Source organism: Taudactylus pleione, unplaced genomic scaffold (assembly GCF_031769625.1).
Source record: "Taudactylus pleione unplaced genomic scaffold, aTauple2 ptg000086l, whole genome shotgun sequence".
Taxonomy (NCBI): domain Eukaryota; kingdom Metazoa; phylum Chordata; class Amphibia; order Anura; family Myobatrachidae; genus Taudactylus; species Taudactylus pleione.
This window is the reverse complement of record NW_028284488.1, coordinates 33,359,511-33,380,500: the sequence shown is the minus strand read 5'-3', so window position 1 is coordinate 33,380,500 and position 20,990 is coordinate 33,359,511. Positions and strand designations below refer to the sequence as shown.

The following is a 20,990-nucleotide window of genomic DNA, read 5'->3' as shown; positions in this document are numbered from 1 at the left end:
TAAACTTCATTTAAATATCTGCTATATTAAAGAGGGCTGTCTACCTTGCTAAGGGAATGCATTTAGTCACTGGCGTCACTAGGAGGGTTCGGGATGCATCGGGTGACACCAAAATAACAGAGCTGCTCTGCTATTTTGGTGTCACCCCGTTAGATGGTGTCAATGAGCAAGCCACACTGCAGAGAGAGAGACAGGGGAGAGTCTGTGGGCTGCCCCCAGCAGCTGCCGGAGCGCTGGGTAAGACTATTGTGTCCCTAGAACAAGGGTGTGATATGCAGTCACGCCCCCGAGATTGGCACACACAAGGGGACGAGAGGAGTCCTGCTAGCCGCATCGGGTGTCACCAAAGTAAGTGAGGCCGCTGATTTAGTGGCATAGCTGGGGGGTGCAGAGGGAACCATTAGCGTCAGCACTACAGATGACTGTAGGGGGCAGCAGAGCGGAGTGAGACAGCACTGATTATGGCATGCATGAGATTACTTAACGTGTGTGTGCGTCCATGCGTGCGGTGGAGATGTTGAGCGTACAAGAGACTGGGGTGTTTTAGGGTGAATAATACAAAACATGCAGATTGGGGCAGCACAATACAGGACATACAGATGGGTGTGTGGGTGCAGAATACAAAAACATAGAAAAGGGGAGATGTACACTGCAGGATATACTACGAGGAGAGGGGAAGGGCACAATGCACTTGTTTTTTTGGGGTGAAGATGTAGAACATACTAGATATCAAGGAAGTGAAGGGGAAATACATAATTTACAGATAGGAGGGAACAAAACACAGATCGGGGCAGCGGGGGGAGGCACAATATTGACCATACAGATGAGGGGGCGAGGCTCAGAACAAGACCTACATAAAGGGTGTATGTGGGGTGTGATGAGCCTTATAAGGGTCACCTGGGCCTTGGCAGTCTATTTTTTATGTTCACTCCTTTAATGTAAATGGTGTACAAAGGTGAACTCACTCCACTCTGTTAAGTGGAGTGAGAGGTAAAGCCCATTTCCTTGTAAAAGCCGGAACCCAGGGGTCTGGTAAATATTTTCCCAAGGGGAGGTCGGTAGGTGCTGCACCATTGTGGGACCGTAGAAATAAAGATATTATAGATAGAAATGTATTCATGGAAAAGGGTGGGGGGGGGGGGGGTTTCTTGCTCACATTAAACATGTAGTCTTGCAGATAAATAATCTGTGGAATATCAGACAGATATGATCAGTGATGTCACCACACTGCAAATGTAAAATATCTTCTATTCACCTGGTATTCTTTGGGAATATTCCAATTTACTTTTAATAGAGCTATGCTTGAAAGTGGTTAATAACAATGAGTCTTGTGTTTTGGTTTGAAGCTTCATATATTTCAGTTTCTGGATCGAGATGTCATTACAAACCACAGTTATCAGACGGATAATTGCTGCTGAACTATGCTAAGATTGCACTATTCGAGCTGAGCACATTCTGGGTCTCCTGCTTAATATGTTATCATACTGCAAAAATATTTGTACCAAATTTGCTATCTAATTTCTGATAGCCATGTATTTTACTTTATTTATGAAAATGCCATGTCCTACTACTAGTAGTGGCTAATGAGTTCTGCTTTGACTTATTCATAAGAATACTGGACATAAAATTAATAATTACCTATACGAACACACTAGCAGGTGCTCACTGATCTTCTTGCTTTATGGAGCTTTATTGCCCAGATTCAAGATTCCAGGTCTAATATTTAACAGTGTATGAAAGAATTCATTTGGTTTCATGTTTGGAGAGCTGGCAGGCCGGGGCACACAGAAGCAATGAGCCTGGAGTAGGAGGAGAATTAAGGTGGACTAGAGAGGATATCAGAAATTGGACCATCAACCAGAATGAGGTGATATTAGGGCACGTCCACCAGACAGGAAAAAAGGATCTGACTTGACCACATTGTCTCCAGCAAAGGTCAGAGGTATTAGGGTACATTTGGTGTAAACGCTCTGGGCCAAGATACCAGCGGGTGTATTCTTTATAGGAGTTTTCCTTGATTGGAAACACTAATAAAAATTTCAAAATGTTGAGGCAGATGGCTTCCCAAGTGTCTTCTCCTAAAGAAGTGTCTAAGTCCGATTCCCAGTAATGTCCATAGGTTTCCAGAAGTGGAGAATCATGGACTAGGATGAAATGGTAAATATGAGATATGATACCCTTATACATAGGCCTATAGATGCAAAGACACTCCATCGTCATGGGAGTCCGGAGATTAGGGAGAAGAAGTGATAAAATGACGAATTTGAAGGTATTGATAGAAACAAGACAACGGGAGAGAATGTTTCTCCAGCAACTCTGAAAAAGATTGTGGTGGTGGTTGGGGATGGGAAGAACTGCCACAGGAAGAGTGGAAGATGGAAAAATACTTTGAGAGTAGACCCCCTGTGAGATCTAAGGTAGAGGGTTTATAAAAAAGGGCCTTAATGGCCTGGAGGAAGTTACCTCCAAAGCCGAAACTGAGGAGGATGTTTGTCATGAAGGGTCATGAGAACCTATTGAAGGCCTTCTCGGCATCAAGGGCAAGAAGAAGGGAGGGGAGCTTGATATCATTTATGTGGTGGATAACGTGGAGTCTGGGGGAAAGAAGCTACCCTTGAGGATCTGATTAAAAGAATTTGTGTGGTGGGGAACAAGCGAGCCCTGAAAAGTTTTGTAGGCGAAAGGAAGGTCATCTGGACCAGGTGCTTTGAAGTGTTTCTGAAGCTTAAGAGTGAGGATGACTCAATCTTCTATTAAAGGAAGATTATGGGACTCAGAAGTGGTGGAGTCAATCCGAGGTAAAGAGCAAGAAGCTAATTAGTCCGGGATAGGGGTAGGGAGAGAGGGTTGAGGAGAAGTAGGACCCTGGAGTTATAAAGATAAGAGTAAAAATCTTTGAAAATAGAGGCGATTTTAGAGAGACTATATAGAAGGGATCCTGAAGAGTCCTCGAGCGCTGGGATTGCTAAAGTAGCCTTAGGAGCCTTCAAACGGTTGGCAAGGAGAGTATCAGCTTTGTTGCTCTTTTCATGGAATCGCTGATTCAGCCACCTAAGGGAGTTCTCTACTTTCTCAGAGAGAATGGCGGTAAGCGCTGATTTTCCTGAGGTGAGTTGCTTATATATAGTGTCAGTGGGAGTATGTTTATGGAGCGACTGTGGTGGACCTGATCTGTAAGGGCCTGGAGGTGGCGTTTGTGTTCCTTATATTGCCCAGACTCTCTCATCTTCTCTGTATACTGTACATTGGGCCTGATTCAGAGTAGTATGCAAACCCGATGCTTGTGAGAAACCTGCGCATCTCTGCCAGATTGGTCACAGTTCTCCCAAGCTGCAGCGTGATTGACTGTGGCATTTGGGGGGTGGAAACTAGGACAGTTCTACAAAACTGGGGGGTGTTGCCTCATTTTGTTGGCGAGGCCAGGCAAGAGACTGCGTCTAATGAAACACAGACTTCCTGGCCTTGGCTATGAAGCTGCGAGGTGCAATGTGAGCAACCTCAGAAACAACATAATCATAATTCATATACTGTATGCTAATTATAATTTAAGGTCAAATACATTGTGGTCATTGACATGATATCCAATACATAGTAAACACCAGGGCCGTAGCTAGGGTAGTGCGGCCGGTGCCATTGCACAGGGCACCACAGGTCAGGGGGCGCTGTTTGGGCCTGTCAAATTTCTGTTTATTATCATTCTTGCTTGTAGCTTCCTCTTATTTCATCCCCATCATCTCCTGGCCTCCCCTAACTCTTCCCTGGCCCTTCCCCATGAGGCCATTCCCCTTTTTTGGGTGCATTATGTCCCTTTGAAAAATGAGGGGGGCGCCAATGCTCTTTCTGGCACAGGGCACCAAAAAGTCTAGTTACGGCTCTGGTAAACACAGTTTAAATGCACCTCAGAATAGGTATCATTGATCCTTATGGGGACTGCACCCAGATAGGATGCAGAAGTATTTATGTCAATACTTTACAGACTATGGATGTGACATACACTTTTATCTCTAGAGTCTGATTCATCTGACATTTATATTATTATTCAGGTGGACTATGGGTGCATTCGCTTATTCTAAGGTGCAAGCCAAGCTTAACATGCCTAGGGTTAGAACCCTGAATGGTCTCATGGAGAACATGTGTATGTGCATTTTATAGCCAATGCTTGAATACATTTTTGATGTGTTTCACTGTGAAGTGAATGCGTATAGTAGTGTTTTGTTTCTGAACAATGGGCCTGATTCAGAGATGAACGCTAATTTCACTAATTTGTATGCAACAGCTGTGCAAAAATTGGCAAAAGCCGCAGGAGATATCTTAAGTAAAAGACGCCCACTGCCAGCTTCTCTGATCTGCCTCTGCATCCAAAGATGCAGCATTGGATCAACTGCGTGAACATTGGACATCTGAGTAATATGACGGTTACTCGGGATGTCCAGCAAAATCACACTGCTGGAGCCTGTGTAGCTGCATCCATTGGCTTCTGCCCACCTACACAGCAGGGCCGATGCCCCCCGTTTTCTGGAACGCTCCCCGTGGCTGCCCCCCAAACGCAGGACCAGAACTGCACATTCACAGTGTGGAGATTTATGTAAATCTCGAATCAGGCCCAATGTCTGTTTAAACAATCTTAAGGGGAAGAGGCTAAAATCATAGAATTAGACAGCTCATGGAATTACAACTAGCAACAAAATAAATGTGTGAAGATGTCTCTTTATGAAGCAAAGTTCATACATCCAACTTCTGTAAGAGATTATCTGGAACAGCGATTCCTGTTCTCTTTAGCTTTGTGACACAGCTGTGTACATAGATGAAATCTGAGTTGTTTATTTTGTCAAAGTATTAAAATATTGGTTTGAATGAAGCTAGCGTGATACAGGTTGGGTACGGGATACCGGCACTCGGGATCCCGGTGGTCACAACTCCTGCGTCGGCATCCCGACAGGTTTAGGATACCGACACCTGTGGGTAAGTATCCTAACCCTACTCCTAAACATAACCCTCCCTTCCACAGCCTAAAACGAACCCTCCTCCCCCCGCAGCCTAAACCTAACCTCCCCCCTTGCAGCCTAAACCTAACCCTAACCCATTTGCTGTAACATATAATTCACATATAGGGGCCCATTTATCATATTCAACGAGTTTTAGAACGTGTTGCGTATGATAAATGGTGCTCCAGCCAGTCAGCTTCTAACTGTCATCTGTTTGAAAAATGACAGGAGCTGATTGGCCTGAGCACCATTTATGATAAAACTCGATGATAAATGAGCCCTATATTGCCCAATAAATTCCTTCAGTGCTTAAGAGTTTTCCTCTGCCACCCATCCAGCCTAGTGTTGTGACATATAAATGTGTCGTTACACACATGCTGGGAATCACTGATTAAGAATATGGTAAAAAGGACAGCAATAATGAAGTGGCCCTTATTCCACCTGAATGTCTAAGTATTTGTGTATATATTCTATCTTCACATTTAAGTATCTAGACAGGGAGCATTTATACCAACCTTTTCTCTTGCAGTCTAGTGTTGCTATTGGGTACAGATATGTATGACAAATGGTTGAGCCTATTGATGGTCTTGTGATCTGTTTTCCTTGTAATGGTTTAGGCTGTCCATCTTCACCTTCTTCCTGGCATATAACTTCAGGTGTAATCTGTTTCAGTCTCTGATCTTTCAATTCTGTTGGGGTCTCACAACTGGCATAGTTTCCAAAATTCTTGTTCCGTGGAATCTTTAGTAGTGTGACAAGAGATTCCAGCTCACAGTTACAGTCCCAGGGATTGTCATAAAGACGCAGGTAATTAAGCCGAGGCATATGAATGAATATCTCCTCAGACAGGATTTTTATCCGGTTATGTTGCAGTAAAAGAGTTGATAGTCTTTTTAAACCAAAGAAGGCATGGTTCTCAATTTTTGTAATCTCATTTTGTTGCAAATCTAGACTCTTTAGGTTCTGAAATTTAGAGAATGCATTATTTTTCACTATACGAATCCGGTTTCTTGCTAGCAGTATGTGTATCAGATCTTCTGGCCAGTCCTGGAGGACAGATGTCTGTTTCTTCTCCTGGCAGTCCAAGTATTTCTCATTAAGATATGTATAGATGTCACAAGGTGATCCTGGAGCATAGCGTTTAACAGTGCTTGAAACTTTTTTGGAACTCTGTTGTTTGTTGTTATTTCCTCTATTTCTTTTGAACTTCCTAAATTCCGATGCTTTGCAAAAGAAAAGTAGCATTATAAGAATAACCACTTGCATCCTGACATTCAGCTGACCCTGATCTTCCTGTACAGCAATAAAATCTCTCTCTCCAACCAGAGTTCACAGTTGGAATAGTTGAAACCCCCGTACTGTAAAACAAGAGAATGGCATTATAAACTGTTATATAGACACTTCAGTATAACACTAGTAAAAATAAAAAAGTTTTAGTTTTTTACATGACTGTCAAATGTTGCTCTTGTTTTTGGAATGCACAAAAAAATAGAATTAATTTTACAGTTTGCTTTAAAAACTATTATCTATAAGCCATACAAATGTAACTGGTACGTATTACTTGTACATAAAGAACAGATCCATGGAAAATTGTTCCATATACCATATCTGGGTAGCACGGATGGTGTAATGGTTAGCAATTACTGCACTGAGGTCATGGATTCAATTTTCACCAGGGAACTAACTGTGTGGAGTTTGCGTGGGTTTTGTCCAGGTCTCCGGTTTCATCCCACAAACCAAAAATATACTGGTAGGTTAATTGGCTCCTGAAAAAATGATCTGTTTGTGTATACATGTGATAGGGAATATAGACTGTAAGCTCCACTGGGACAGGGACTGATGTGAATGGCCAAATGTTCTGTGTACAGTATATGCATTGCGCTATATAAATAACTGGTAATAAGTAATAATTGATCACTTTTGCCTCTTAGGTAGCGATTTACTATAGTGATGTCTTTACTTAACTGCATGGTTTTTGTTACGTGCAAACAGTGCAATATGCTAAAGGGAAAACCTACACATTGAACTGCACTATGCACTACTGTATATCAAATTGCCAGTTCTGAATTCACCACCTGAAATTTAAAATGACAGTTTTAAATACAAAACCAGGTGTGTTTAAATTTAAAACAGCAGCAATATTAAATGCAAAAGGGGAAAAACACTGATAATTGGCGGCTTGCAAAAGCCACCGCTTAGTGAATAGCCCTTGAAGTTTGTTTTGTAGTACTTGCTTAAGTCTTGAATTCAGAATGTGTTTCCCTTTAATGAATATACTCTCTGATAGAATTAAAGAATATTGTGTCAATTTTACTAAAGTATAATAGTTAGAAATGTAGATACATGTACTGATAAATAAAAATGTAATGGGTCAGTGGTACTGAATTATTACAGAACAAAAAGAAGAGGATAATGGGTTCTGGGGATCTTTGTGATCATATTAAAGCAGGAGGCTACATGCCAAATACTGTTTATTACAGTGTGTCACTGACCTCCAGGATGACTTCCTTTAATCTTGGTAGCATGTATAGAAGGTTACCCCCCTAAATAAGTGATCTTACTGTCAGCTAAGCTTTTTATCCTGCTTTGGTGTCTGTTTTCTCTCACCACTGAAGGGAGGATGCAGAGGATGTGTGATAGTAAACTGGTCTGGAAGAAAACACTGCAGTATTTATTTTGGTTGCACTCAAATTATTATTGGATGTGAACCGCACATTTTTTCCTTGAATCCTGATATTAGTTGCAAGATTCAGGTCATGGCTGCCTTGTGAAGCGCAATGTGTTAATACAATGCTTTGTATTGTTGTTACTTCCCTTATAAAAAAAAAAAACCTTCCCTGCAGCCCCTTTGAGTTACCTGTTTCGGTACTTGTTCACACATATGGCAGAGAAAGGTATAGAACATATACAAAGTAATACTTAGAATGCCAGTGCCAAAATACCGATGCCAGTCAGAATCCCGGTGCCAACATCCCTACGATAAGTAGTGGGGTTATGGGCTAGGGTTAGGCATTAAGGGGAGAGTTAGGCTGAAGCACTGGGGAGGGGGTGTTATGTTTAAGCAGCGGGTAGGGGTAGGACAGAGAGAGATATCAAATACATATTTAGTTATCGTCTGTGTTCTGCAACACATAGGTCTTCCCTGTCATATGGCCCTGAAGCTATTAGCACTAGTTATATAGTTAAGCCCTGTTAAGTAGTGGAAAAAACTATGGATACAGTGGGCTTGTTCATAGGTTTTGCTTATTCTAGATTCAAGCCAAACATTTGTAGATGAGCTACAAACTGCCAATTATTCAGCAGTGTATGATGGTATCTTTTACAAACAGTGATCTTTCCAGGCCCAGTTGCTCATGCTTTCATACATATTTCAGGTATTACTATAACTATGACCTTTACTAAGTTCTACCTAATCATATCTACTTAACAGACCACATTCACTGCAATTGTTATTTACCTTTGTTGCTCTCACTACACTGTTATACCCCTTTTACACCGACTGAAATATCCCGGGTTGATGCACGTGAACGCGCATAATCCCGGGAATTTCGTCGGTGTGAACGGATCAACCCGGGTCCAGTGACCCAGGGATCCGACCCTGCTCCATTGCAGGGTTGAGCGCGGGTTATTCCCGTGTCACCCTGCAATTTAAGCGGCGCAGCCCGGCTCACGATGACTCGGGTCGTGCCGCATGCCGCCTGATTGGCCAGCTTCAGTGGCGCTTGGAGGTGACATCATCTCCAAGCGGCCACTGCAAGCAGCGCCTGGCCGAGCGGCACGAAGCAGCGCACCCCACCCGCTCTCCCTGCCTCCGGATGCAGGATAAGGTAAGTAGGTCGCGGAGGGGGGAGGGAGGGGAAAAGCGCTGCTTACCGTCGCCGGGCAGCCGGGTCAGTTCTGACCCAGGCCAGGTGTGAATGGTGCGGGTCGGCGCGCAGTGTAAAAGGGGTTTGCCCCGGGTCTGATCCGGGTTGGAAACGTGTTCCAAATCATGGGTCAGACCCGGGGATTTTGGTGTAAAAGGGGTATTACTAATCTAATTTTAGCCACTTCTCAGATTCTATTTCCCTGGATCAAAACTGTAATAATTCTGACAGATTGACGGGGAAAAAAGGATATTCCGACTATGATTAAAAAGAAGAAATATGCTATATGATGATTATTCACATCTGGATAATTTAATAATCATGGGTTTCTGTTTTTTTTATATAGTTGTTAACGATAGATATTTTGGATGAAGGCATGTACTTATATAGGTTACAAATTACAGATTGGTCGATCTGATTGTATGAGATCTGATTGTATTCTATTGTGATTCATAATATTGCACCATTCCTTGGGCTTGTTCTGTTTGTATTCCAATAGGATAACTTTGGTGACCCTGCAGAAACCATCACACCGTGCGGTTATGGAATATCATTAATATAAAGTTCTTATTTTAAGTATATTTATAATGTTACATAACTGTATATTGATGTTTAGTCTTATTTTAATCAGCATTTAATTTGTAGTGTATTATAGGTAAATACTACATCACTGTTGTAAACATAAATGTAATATTATTGGTATAATGTTTTAGATCCTGTTTATGTTCAGTTAAGCAATGTAATGTGCTTAACCTGACACTGAAACTTCCCCCTTTCCCCTTAAGGTGCCCACACACACAGCGATGTGTTCCCGATCAGCTGATGTACACGTTTTCCCCCTGAACTCTCCCCCGGAGCTCCCCGGCAGTCCTGCACACGATCTGGTATGAAAAAGCTGCCAATGTGACACACGATCTATCGTGCCTCCTAACTAATCCAGTGCATCCTGACTTGAGATTGGCAGATCTGCCCTACAGCACGGCAGATCTGAAGATGCGATGTTCGACCTGCGGGAACGCGCATCGTGATCTTGAGTGGGGACTCACGATTTCTTCACTATTTTGGCATATTTTACACGATCTGTCGTACCAATGCGTCAGAATCGGGTAAAATATCGCTATGTGTGTGGGCAGCTTTATACTGTAAAGACAAAGGAATTCCAGATTTGGGCTAGTTTCGGCGGGGTCCTCTGCAGCCCACAGCCCTTCAGTCTGACGTAGCCACAGCAGTATAGCTTGCACCTTAAAAACCTTTTAAGGATATCCATGCTTGACCACAGGTGACTTAATTAGTACCTCAGTCAATTTGATCTAACCACCTGTGTTCGACCATGGAGATTTCTAAAACCTGAACTGTTGGGGTGACTTGAGGACAATGTTTGGGAACCTCTGCTCTACTGCATTATTACACATTTTTTAAAAGAAAATAATAATAATAATACAATACTAATAGCCAGGGATTCCCGACAGGACAACACAATATTAATAGGCTGACCTACTGGCCATAGTACCCCACCACCTCCCTCATAAATTTTCTTAGTCAATCCATGAAACAATTAAATTAACTAACCTGTAGTGAGGAAGCCCATTTCGTCTTGGAATGGGCGTATTAACAAATTGTACTGTTTACCTTGTATGTAATATCTATTTTCTGTAGGAAAAATGTTTGAGTAATTTGGTGGATGTAATGTGAGCACCCCCAATAATTTTAAAAAGTTGTCTGCCGTGACTGGTACTGTATGTTCTGAAAAATTATATAATTTATAGAAAAAAAATAGATGAGTAAATAAAATTGTGTAATTTGTAGCGGTTTTCAAGAGATTGGATTCGAAGATCATACAATTCACTTTATTACCTAGATGGCATTATTTTGCAACTTTAATGCAAGTCTGGCTGATAGAAAGTAGTAGTAAATACCAGATTGCTGACGTTTATAATAGTCAGGAAAGTATTATGGGGACAACATTTTCTGCCAAGCCTAAAATATTAGGTTTCACTGTTGCTTAGCTCTTCTCATAAACAAAGATCTAATGAGAGGTTTCTATGATTGAATGCTATGGTTTTGTTTAAAAAAAAAAAAAAAGTTGCCCTACAAATGCTTTTCAGCCTTTCTGCCCTCCTTGTCCAACCTATCTCCTTGAGATCTTTTTAATATAAAAATGTTATGGTGAAATAGTATTATTGCTGAAGAAAACTGTGGTACACAATTTATTTTTATACTTTTTGGATGTATGGGCCTGATTCAGTAAGGATCGCTATTGCGATCACAGCTCCGTAATCACACAAAATATGCTAATGATTGCAATCGCAATGCTGCTGTAGCCTAACATAAGGACACCCACATCCCCTTGCACACATCATAATACTTACCAAAATAGCAAAACCATCGGTAACATCGAGTACCATCTGTTCCTCACGCAGAATTACAGCAGCCCTGACCTTACTTAGAAATTGCTAACTTCATTGCAAGCAGTGGGAGCTAAAGCTGCGTATGTCATCGCAATGGCTAATTTATGCACACCCCTGTAACAGCGTTCAAACACACTGCCACGCCTGCGTTTCTCTGACCACCCCCGCGTCGCTACGTCCAAATGGTCACTTCTTGTCAATCACTCTGCGATGGGTCTGCATCTACAGCAGGGTCCTTGGGTCACACTGGCTTACAAGTTAAGCCTTGGGTAAAATGTATGCCCAATTCCTGTGTCTGCTTAGATCTTGTGGCAATAGACCACATAAATAAGGCACAGAATCCTGTCTTGTATTTAGATAGTGGCGATGTACGGCTGACACTAGCTAAATTTACCATTCCAACGTGGCAGATTTTCCTGAACACCTGCATTGGGTGTGTAGAAGAATATGTGATGTTGGTGGCTGCAAGTATCGGACAAATGGTTGGATGCCAACACCTCAACCACATCATTAACACTAATTGACTTTCCACCCATGTATAAAGTGTTCCTGCTCCATAACACAGTATTCATGGATTTGATGAGCTAAACTAATAATCATGGCAATGAAGTCTATCTATTCATAAGTATTAGTGATATTATTGAATGATGTCACTACTTCCAAGTCAGTATATAGGTGCTGCATTATAGTAATGTATAATTGTTCTAATGATTGCAGTTATAGTAAAAAGAAATTTATTTGGAAAACAAAACAGTTTGTTGCATTGTAGTAGGAGTGCAGTACATCCTACTAGCCTGCAGGTGGTACTGTGTGCTGATCTGTATAATCTATATGCAAAATATATTTGCTAATATGCTATAATACGAATATCCCTATGCCCAATATACCAGTTAAATGAGGTAGTAGAGAGCTAATGATGTATTTTCAAAGTTTTAAATATGTTTGGCACTGTACAACAAATGTTAAATACGTTTACAATATCTTATCAATGCAAAAATCTAATATTTTCCTCAATTCTGTGACAATATATGCTTTCCCCTTATACCTGGAGTTGTGTTTTTATTGTCCGTAGTACTTTCCATGGCCGTTTTTCATTCTGGCACTATTATTTAGCATTCCATTTTGAAAAGGAAATGTAATAAAAAGATTTAAATATTGTATAAACATATATATTCTCATTAAAATGTGCTTATCTTGTAGGTGAATGTAGGAATCTGCAAGACTTAAATGTGTCAGAGTGTCAAAACTTAAATGTAAGTGAAAACTTCTCTTACAACAAATCTCATAATAGAATTAAGATGTTCATGTGTAATATGTATCTGAAGCCAGAACCATGTGGATTCATTTATTCATGCTGGAAGTTACAGGGAGAGAAACAGATGAATCACGGCACCACGCCATGAAGGGACGGGGCCTATTATATATTAGTTATGTACATGATATATATAAATATCATGCAACCACATGAAACAGACAGAAATGTTGGTTCTGCCCAGTTTCCCAATATAATTATCTCAGATTTAGCATGGCACTCACAAGATCCTATAATTGCTCTACTGCAGGTGTGGTCGAGAGGAAGTGGATCTTTTATGGGCATGCCAAGTGGTTCAGGGCTTTCAGACACTGGTGAGATGGGAGGCTGAAGCTCACTTAGTCTATTATGTTCTATTCACTCCACAATGGGCCATTCTGGGTATCCTCCTGAGCGGCCAAAGGGTTACCCATGGCAGCAGGAAATTATTACTGGCAGTGAGTGCGGCAGCAAAAAAGACTAGACTGCAAGAATCCGTACACCCCACTCCTGTAAATTTCCAATTATAAAGGGCCAAACTTCACTTTATCTTTCGTATGGATTGGGTGGAGATAATGTTTTGTAAAGAGAAGAGAGTTGCTTTATTTTTTTATACATGAGAGAGTTATATTACCACTTTACTGCCTTTGATGCAGTCTCAGATCCCTTGTAGCACACAACTGACCCAGAAGTATTAGACTCTCACTCTTCTCAGTGATCCTATTATTGTTTTGGCCGACAGATCAGCATCAGGACTTCTTCCCATGTAAACCATGGTGCTCAGTTTTGGATCCAGCTTTGCTCATTGGCACTACAACTGAATACTGTCTCCTATACTTGTTTCTGAATTCACTGCACACAATGCATTAACACTATATCGTCGTTGTCAAATTTATTTGGTTATATGGTATTTTTATCTCATTACCTCTGGATTTTATTAGATGACTATGCTTCAATTCACTATATAGTTTGTGTTGTTATGTTTTCTGTACACTTCCCTGTACTTTGTATAATGCTTTTGCTTCAATAAAAAAAAAAAGTTGGTCTGCCCAACTGAACTTTCCATCTCAGAGTTGTTGGGAACAATTAATGCCTAAGGTAGTTAACTAACGTCTGTAACTGTTGGTGGAGAAATACGTGTAAACCAACCTTATTAACGCTACCATTGGAGACTGGTATTTTGAGTGACTACAGGTTGCGTAATAGACAGTGGAAGGTAGAGTCATTAGGTAGTCATTGTAGAAATCTTGAGAGCTGCTGGTAACCATGACTGTTCTTCACCATATTTATATATTCTCTAAGGTTATTGAGTTTCCTAACAATATCATTCATACAGCAAGAATAGGAGCAGTGAGACCGGAAAGGAAAGAGAAAATAAGGAAGCGGGGGAGCAGGACAGGCTCGTCCAAAATGGGTCACAATTTCAATATAGAAGCAGCTTCTGTCGATTAAAATTATATATGCAGCATGCCTATATTCTGTGTGTGACTGTGGGTATATCTGCATGTGAAATGCTACATTACAATGTCAGCGGCTGTGACACTGTAACGTAGCATTTCACATGCAGATACACCCACAGTCACACACATAAAATAGGCATGCTGCATGCATATCAGCAGAAGCTACTTGTAAGTTCCATTAACTTCGCTTTGCAGTGTAACAAAAGATTTCTTTATTCACAGGAAAACCATCATAGAATTTATTCCTGTAAGTAAAGAAACCTTTTGCTAAACTGCAAATTTGGTGAGTAAACCTCATTTGAATCTATGCATTTGGAGCTGCCATCCTCAAAGTGGTTGCTACCCCAACAGTGACGTGAGTGTGGACCTCAGGGCCGGATTAAGGGGGGGGGTGACAGGGGCAGTCGTCCCGGGGCCCCCACACACAGAGGTGCCCCCACCACTAGTGCACGCTGACGGAGCAACTTCCCCTGCAGCTTTCGTGGCCGAAGTGGGGGCAGAGCCAATATGGTAAGCCCCGCCCCCATATGACCCACGAATCATGGGCTTACAGCGTGAGGGGGCGGAGCCTAATGAAGGTAACAGCAGCTGCATAAAATGTAAGTGTATGTGTACTATTTTATTGTTTATATATGTGTATATATGTTGTGTATATGCGTTTTTGTGTATATTTGGGTTTATGTGTATATATGTTGGGTATGTATGTTTAAACAAAAAAGTAAATTCTGCGCTCCTATGCTCGAAGAATGCTGCTCAGTAAAAAATGCAGTCCCCACTGCATATACACGAAATAAACACAAGCAAAAACACACAAACCAAGCACAATATTCTTTGGGGTGCTTATCGATATATAAATGTCCACAAACACAGTGACAGCTGTCAAATAGTCTACAAAATTCTCCCTCTGAAGCAGGTTCTCTTTAGTATATTCCTCCAAGAAAAGAAAAAATACATCATTCAGTGGATACCCAATAATTCAAGTGGAATCAAATATTCCTACTTACATCTAGGATAAAGATGTCTGTCTTCCCTCTTATATAGCCTGATGGATTCTCCTGCAAAAACAGTACTTCCCTGGCCTCTTGTACCTCAAAGATAGTTTATAAAGAGGGAAATACCATAGTGTAATTCCATAAACACTTTATGGATATATACTTAAAAAAACACAAGAATGCCTGCGTACCAGAATGGGCCTTCAGACCAAGGCAGGATGTAAAAACATAAATAGTGGTCCTATAATCCGGATAAGGAACACCTCAATGTAATACCTCTCGCTCCCTGTCCAACTGCCCAGACTTCCGCGGTTCTCCCCAGTCACACTAACGCGTTTCGGCAGGATGCCTTTATCAAAGTGTGACTGGTGAGCAATTTTTGGGCTTTAAATAGCCCTACTTCTAACCCCACCTCTTAATTAGTGGGTGTTAGCCAAACTGGTAAACATGGCCACAACCACGTGGTCACAGACTCCAATACATACATCGGGACTTCCGACGCGGCGGGTCCTCCAACCGGAAGTTCCCTGCCGTCTGAAGGGGCCTCCTGCATCTAACTCGCCCTCTTCAGCGTTAACTGATCGCTGTGTATGTATGTGTATATATATGTGTATATGCAGTATGTGTATGTATGTTGTATATATATGTGAATGTATGTGTATATGCAGTATGTGTATATATGTGATTTTGTGTGTATGTATGTGTTTGTGTGTATATGCAGTATGTGTATGTATGTTGTGTGTATATATATGAATGTGTTTGTGTATATGCAGTATGTGTATATATGTTGTGTATGTATGTGTTTTTTGTGTATATATGTGAATGTATGTGTATATATATATATATATATATATATATATATATGTGTGTGTTTGTATATGCAGTATGTGTATATATGCGTGTGTATACAGTCAGGTCCATAAATATTGGGACACTGACAAAATTTTCAGATTTTGGCCTCTATTCACCACCACAATGGCTTTGAAATGAAACAAACAAGATGTGCTTTAAAGCTGACTTTCAGATTTAATTTGAGGGTAATTACATCCAAATCAGGTGAACGGTGTAGGAATTACAACAGTTTCAATATGTGCCTCCCACTTTTTAAGGGGCCAAAAGTAATGGGACTATCAACTCAAAAGCTATTTCATGGACAGGTGTGGGCTATTCCCTTGTTATTTCATTATCAATTAAGCAGGTAAAAGGTCTGGAGTTGATTCTAGGTGTGACATTTGCATTTGGAATCAGTTGCTGTCAACTCTCAATATGAGATCCAAAGAGCTGTCACTATCAGTGAAGCAAGCCATCATTAGGCTGAAAAATCAAAACAAACCTATCAGAGAGATAGCAAAAACATTAGGTGTGGCCAAATCAACTGTTTGGAACATTCTTAAAAAGAAAGAACGCACCGGAGAGCTCAACAACACCAAAAGACCTGGAAGACCATGGAAAACAACTGTGGTGGATGACAAAATAATTATTTCCCTGGTGAAGAAAAACCCCTTCACAACAGTTGGCCAAATCAAGAACACTCTCCAGGAGGTAGATGTATATGTGTCAAAGTCAACAATCAAGAGAAGACTTCACAAGAGTTAATATAGAGGGTTCACCACAAGATGCAAACCATTGGTGAGCCACAAAAACAGGAAGACCAGTTTAGAGTTTGCCAAACAACATCTAAAAAAGCCATTACAGTTCTGGAACAACATCCTATGGACAGATGAGACAAAGATCAACTTGTACCAGAGTGATGGGAAGAGAAGGAAAGGAACTGCTCATGATCCAAAACATACCACCTCATCAGTGAAGCATGGTGGTGGTAGTGTCATGGCGTGGGCATGTATGGCTGCCAATGGAACTGGTTCCCTTGTATTTATTGATGATGTGACTGCTGACAAAAGCAGCAGAATGAATTCTGAAGTGTTTCGGGCAATATTATATGCTCATATTCAGTCAAATGCTTCAGAACTCATTGGACGGCGCTTCACAGTGCAGATGGACAATGACCCGAAGAGCATACTGTAAAAGCAACCAAAGAGTTACTAAAAAGTGGAATGTTATGCAATGGCCAAGTCAATCCCCTGACCTGAATCTGATTGAGCATGCATTTCACTTGATGAAGACAAAACTGAAGGGAAAATGCCCCAAGAACAAGCAGGAACTGAAGACATTTGCAGTAGAGGCCTGACAGAGCATCACCAGGGATGAAACCCAGCGTCTGGTGATGTCTATGCGTTCCAGACTTCAGGCTGTAATTGCCTGCAAAGGATTTGCAACAAAGTATTAAAAAGTGAAAGTTAGATTTAGGATTGTTTAGTTTGTCCCATTACTTTTGGCCCCTTAAAAAGTGGGAGGCACATGTAGAAACCGTTGTAATTCCTACACCGTTCACCTGATTTGGATGTAATTACCCTCAAATTAAATCTGAAAGTCTGCAGTTAAAGCACATCTTGTTTGTTTCATTTCAAAGCCATTGTGGTGGTGAATAGAGGACAAAATCTGAAAATTCTGTCAATGTCCCAATATTTATGGACCTGACTGTATATGTGTTTTTGTGTGTATATGTGAATGTGTGTGGTTATGTGTATATGCAGTATGTGTATGTATGTGTTTTTATGTGTATATATGTGAATGTGTTTATGTGTATATGCAGTATGTGTATGTGTACCCTGTTCCCGGATGGGGGCTGAGCTGCCGCTGATCTATGTTCTGAATGCACTGCTGCATAGAGCGCAGAGCGGGTCCCAAGTCCCCTCATCAGCATCACATGACACGTGTACGTGGCGCTGATCACTGATATCGGGCTTCAGGAGCTGCTCTGCGCTCTATGCAGCAGCGCTGACTGTGCTGCTGCATTCACAACAGAGCCAGAAGGTAAGTAATCAGGAGGGTTAGGGGTAGGCTTCGTGTGTAGGGGGAGGGAGGGGAGGCTCCGTTTGGCTTGGTGGGGGCCCCCACAAGCCTTAATCTGGCCCTGGTGGACCTACAACTACTATATATATATATATATATATGCCAAATTTGAGGGCAAAAAAATAAAGAATTTGGGAGTAATCTAAAGTTCCAACTGTCAGTTTTTTCTGATACTCTCACTTAGGATCACTTTTCTGCTGTTCTCTATTGGGGATTTTTGGGAAGGCATAACTCAGGGTAGGGGGCAAATTTAGACTTGGGGTTTGTTTTATTAGGTAGCTATTGTACCAGTGTAGGGCCTTTTGGGGTTCAGGTAATTGAGAAAGTTACAGTTTTTAAACTATTACCTCACAGTTGCGCCATTATAGAGATAGGAAGATTCAATTCCTTGCACAGTCTCAGTAGGAGCCTCCAGCAGGTGTACTCACTGTGTCTTCACTTGGGTGCACCAAGATGGCTGTCCTCTGCAGGCAGTAGTGGGGGCCAGGGCGAAGGAAGCCAGCGTTTGCTGTGGCTGGGACACGGGGGGAGGTAACGAGTTTTAGCGGTGGTTGAGACCTGGGGGAGAAAGAAGGCGGCGGTGTGGCCGTGGCGAGTGGCTGGCAGTAGGACCCGGGGGAGGTAGCCGCCGTCAACGGCAGATGCAGGCTTGTGAAACCGGCATTTTACATGTGTAACCAGCAACCAGCACTGGGATTTTAGTGACCCAGTGCTGGTTGTGCAAAATACGGAGGACAAACGATGTAGGAGTCCCCCGTATGAAGCACAACCAGCACCAGGCTAATCAGAACCAGTCCTGGTTGCCAAAATATGGGGGACAAACAACGTAGGGGTCCCCCGTTTTCAGCGCAACCAGCACTGGGCTCTGAGCCGGTCCTGGTTCTGGAAATACAGGGGGAAAAAATGAGTAGGGTTCCCCTGTATTTTCCAGAACCAGCACCAGACTTTTTCTAGCGGGGGGCTGATGCCACTGCCAGGGGAGCCCTTTCACAAGGCTCCCCAGCTGAAGCATCAACCCTGACCGCTAGACAGCCCAGGCTGGGGAACCCTGGGGAGGTGGGGACCCCCCAATAAAGGGGTCCCCCCTCTCCAGTGCACCCCAGGCCTAGGCTGATAGCCCGGGGCTATCCCCGGCACCCCTGGGGCAGTGGGTGCTGGGCTGATAGTGTAATGTGGTGTAAAAAATAGAAGTTAAATATTGTTATTTGCTTTGGAACTACAGTTCCCATTAAGCCTCCCCATCCCCGCTTGCTGGTACTTGGAGAACTACTATGGAAACCCCACCGCTGAGCGCTCATTGGCTGAGAGAGGCGAGCCTTCTGCCTCCCAGTCAATGAGCGGTTCTCACCATTGACTTCAATGGTGAGAACCACGATGCACATTTAAAAAATGGCAGCTCAGCGACATTTTTTTAATTTAAAGATGGCCGCCGCCCCATCGGCTGGCTCATATAAGCTAGTAAGAGGACACGGCATGGCAGTCTATCGGCCGGATGGCAGCAGAGAAGAGCTGCTGAAGACAGAAGACGCCGGGGAAGCGGCAGCCATGAAAAAAATGTAAAGGCTGCCTCCCCACAGGTGAAGGTGCAGAAAAAAAAAATATTAAAACAAACGGTGTCTTTGTTTTATTTTAATATTTTTTTTTACAGGGGTACTATAGGTACCAGTGGGCCTTTAATCACCCGTTTGCTGGTACTTGTGGTTCTCCAAGTACCAGTATGTGGGGGAGCCCTGCTGGGACCTGTAGTTCTACTGCAAAAGACAATATTTATAGTTTCATATGCACCACACTACACTATCAACCCAGCACCCACCGGCCGGGGATAGCCCCGGGCTATCAACCTGGGCCTGGGGTGCCCTGGAGAGGAGGATCCCTTTATTGGGGGCTCCTCAAGGATTCCCAGCCTGGGCTGACTAGCGGTCAGGGTTGATGCTTCGGCTGGGGGGCCCGGTTATAGGGCTCCCCTGGCTGTGGCATTAGCCCCACGCTAGAAAAAGTCTGGTGCTGGTTCTGGTAAATACAGGGGAACCGTATGCATTTTTTTCCCTTTTATTTCCAAAACCAAGACCGGCTCAGAGCCCAGTGCTGGTTGTGCTGAATACGGGGGACCCCTACGTCATTTGTCCCCCACATTTTGGCAACCAGGACTGGTTCTGAAAAGCCTGGTGCTGGTTGTGCTTCATACGGGAGACCCATACGTCGTTTGTCCCCTGTATTTAGCACAACCAGTACTGGGTTTCCAAAACCCAGTGCTGGTTGTTTTTTTGGGGAAAGGGGGTGGCCACAGCAATTTTTTTTTTTATACACTTTTTTTTTTTTCAAGCACAGAACTACAAACAGGTCTCACTGATCCCGTCTCTGCTTCTGTGTTTGTTTATTTATACACAGATGCAGGTATCACGGATCTTCCAGATCCGAGCCTGCATCTGTCTGCTGCTACCTCAACCGGGTCCTGCAGCCAGGACCGCTAACACCCGCTACCATCCCCGGCCACAACTAACGCCCGCTACCCCCCCTTCCCCAGGGTCCCGGACGCAGCTAAAAGCTGCTTCCTTCCCCCGAGCCCACTGCCGATACTGCCCACCCAAGTGAAGCCACAGTGAGTACACCACTGTTTCCCATCTGCATCACTTTGGCTCCTTCCCATCAGTGCTACTTAATGTTCCCCCTTATCCACGCGTATATGTCCCCATCCGCAACGCTTTGTCTCTTTCCCCATCCACTCCACTCTTATCCCATCTGTGCAGCTCTGTCTTCTGCCCAGACCTCAGTTGCATAGACTGCATGTGTGTATTCTAATGAGCACACAATTCTGAAAATTAGCAGTTCCACCATTTTGTGAGTGACAGCAATCTCACTCTGTGAGAGTGCTGAATCTGCAGTTAACCACAAGGTGTGATGGCATACCATATGTGTATTGCGCAAGGAACACGTCCATTAAGGCGTCAGCCTTAAAGATCGGAATTTCAATGCTTTTTTTTAGTTTGAGTGGCAGAAATTCAGTAGGTTTTGTGAATTTTCAGATCATGTCTAAGAAGCCTTAATGGGACATCTGAAACCATAAGGTGATTTGTC

The 20,990-nt window shown here is 42.6% G+C and overlaps 2 protein-coding genes across 3 annotated transcripts in view; one reads left to right on the top strand and one right to left on the bottom strand.

Annotated features, from left to right (window-relative positions):
* FBXL13 (F-box and leucine rich repeat protein 13) overlaps positions 1 to 20,990 on the top strand; it is a 252,029-nt gene that overhangs the window by 134,395 nt on the left and 96,644 nt on the right. Inside the window, exon 10 of the mRNA XM_088468829.1 lies at positions 12,460 to 12,512. Within this exon, the coding sequence (XP_088324955.1) occupies positions 12,460 to 12,512 (53 nt within the window). The remainder of the gene's footprint in view (positions 1 to 12,459; positions 12,513 to 20,990) is intronic.
* The window catches only part of LRRC17 (leucine rich repeat containing 17), a 35,451-nt gene that overhangs the window by 4,698 nt on the left and 9,763 nt on the right, over positions 1 to 20,990 (bottom strand). For both annotated transcript variants that reach the window (XM_088468830.1, XM_088468831.1), the window contains exon 2: positions 5,501 to 6,343. In XM_088468830.1, coding sequence (XP_088324956.1) covers positions 5,501 to 6,251 — 751 coding nt within the window. In that variant the 5' untranslated portion in view covers positions 6,252 to 6,343. The remainder of the gene's footprint in view (positions 1 to 5,500; positions 6,344 to 20,990) is intronic.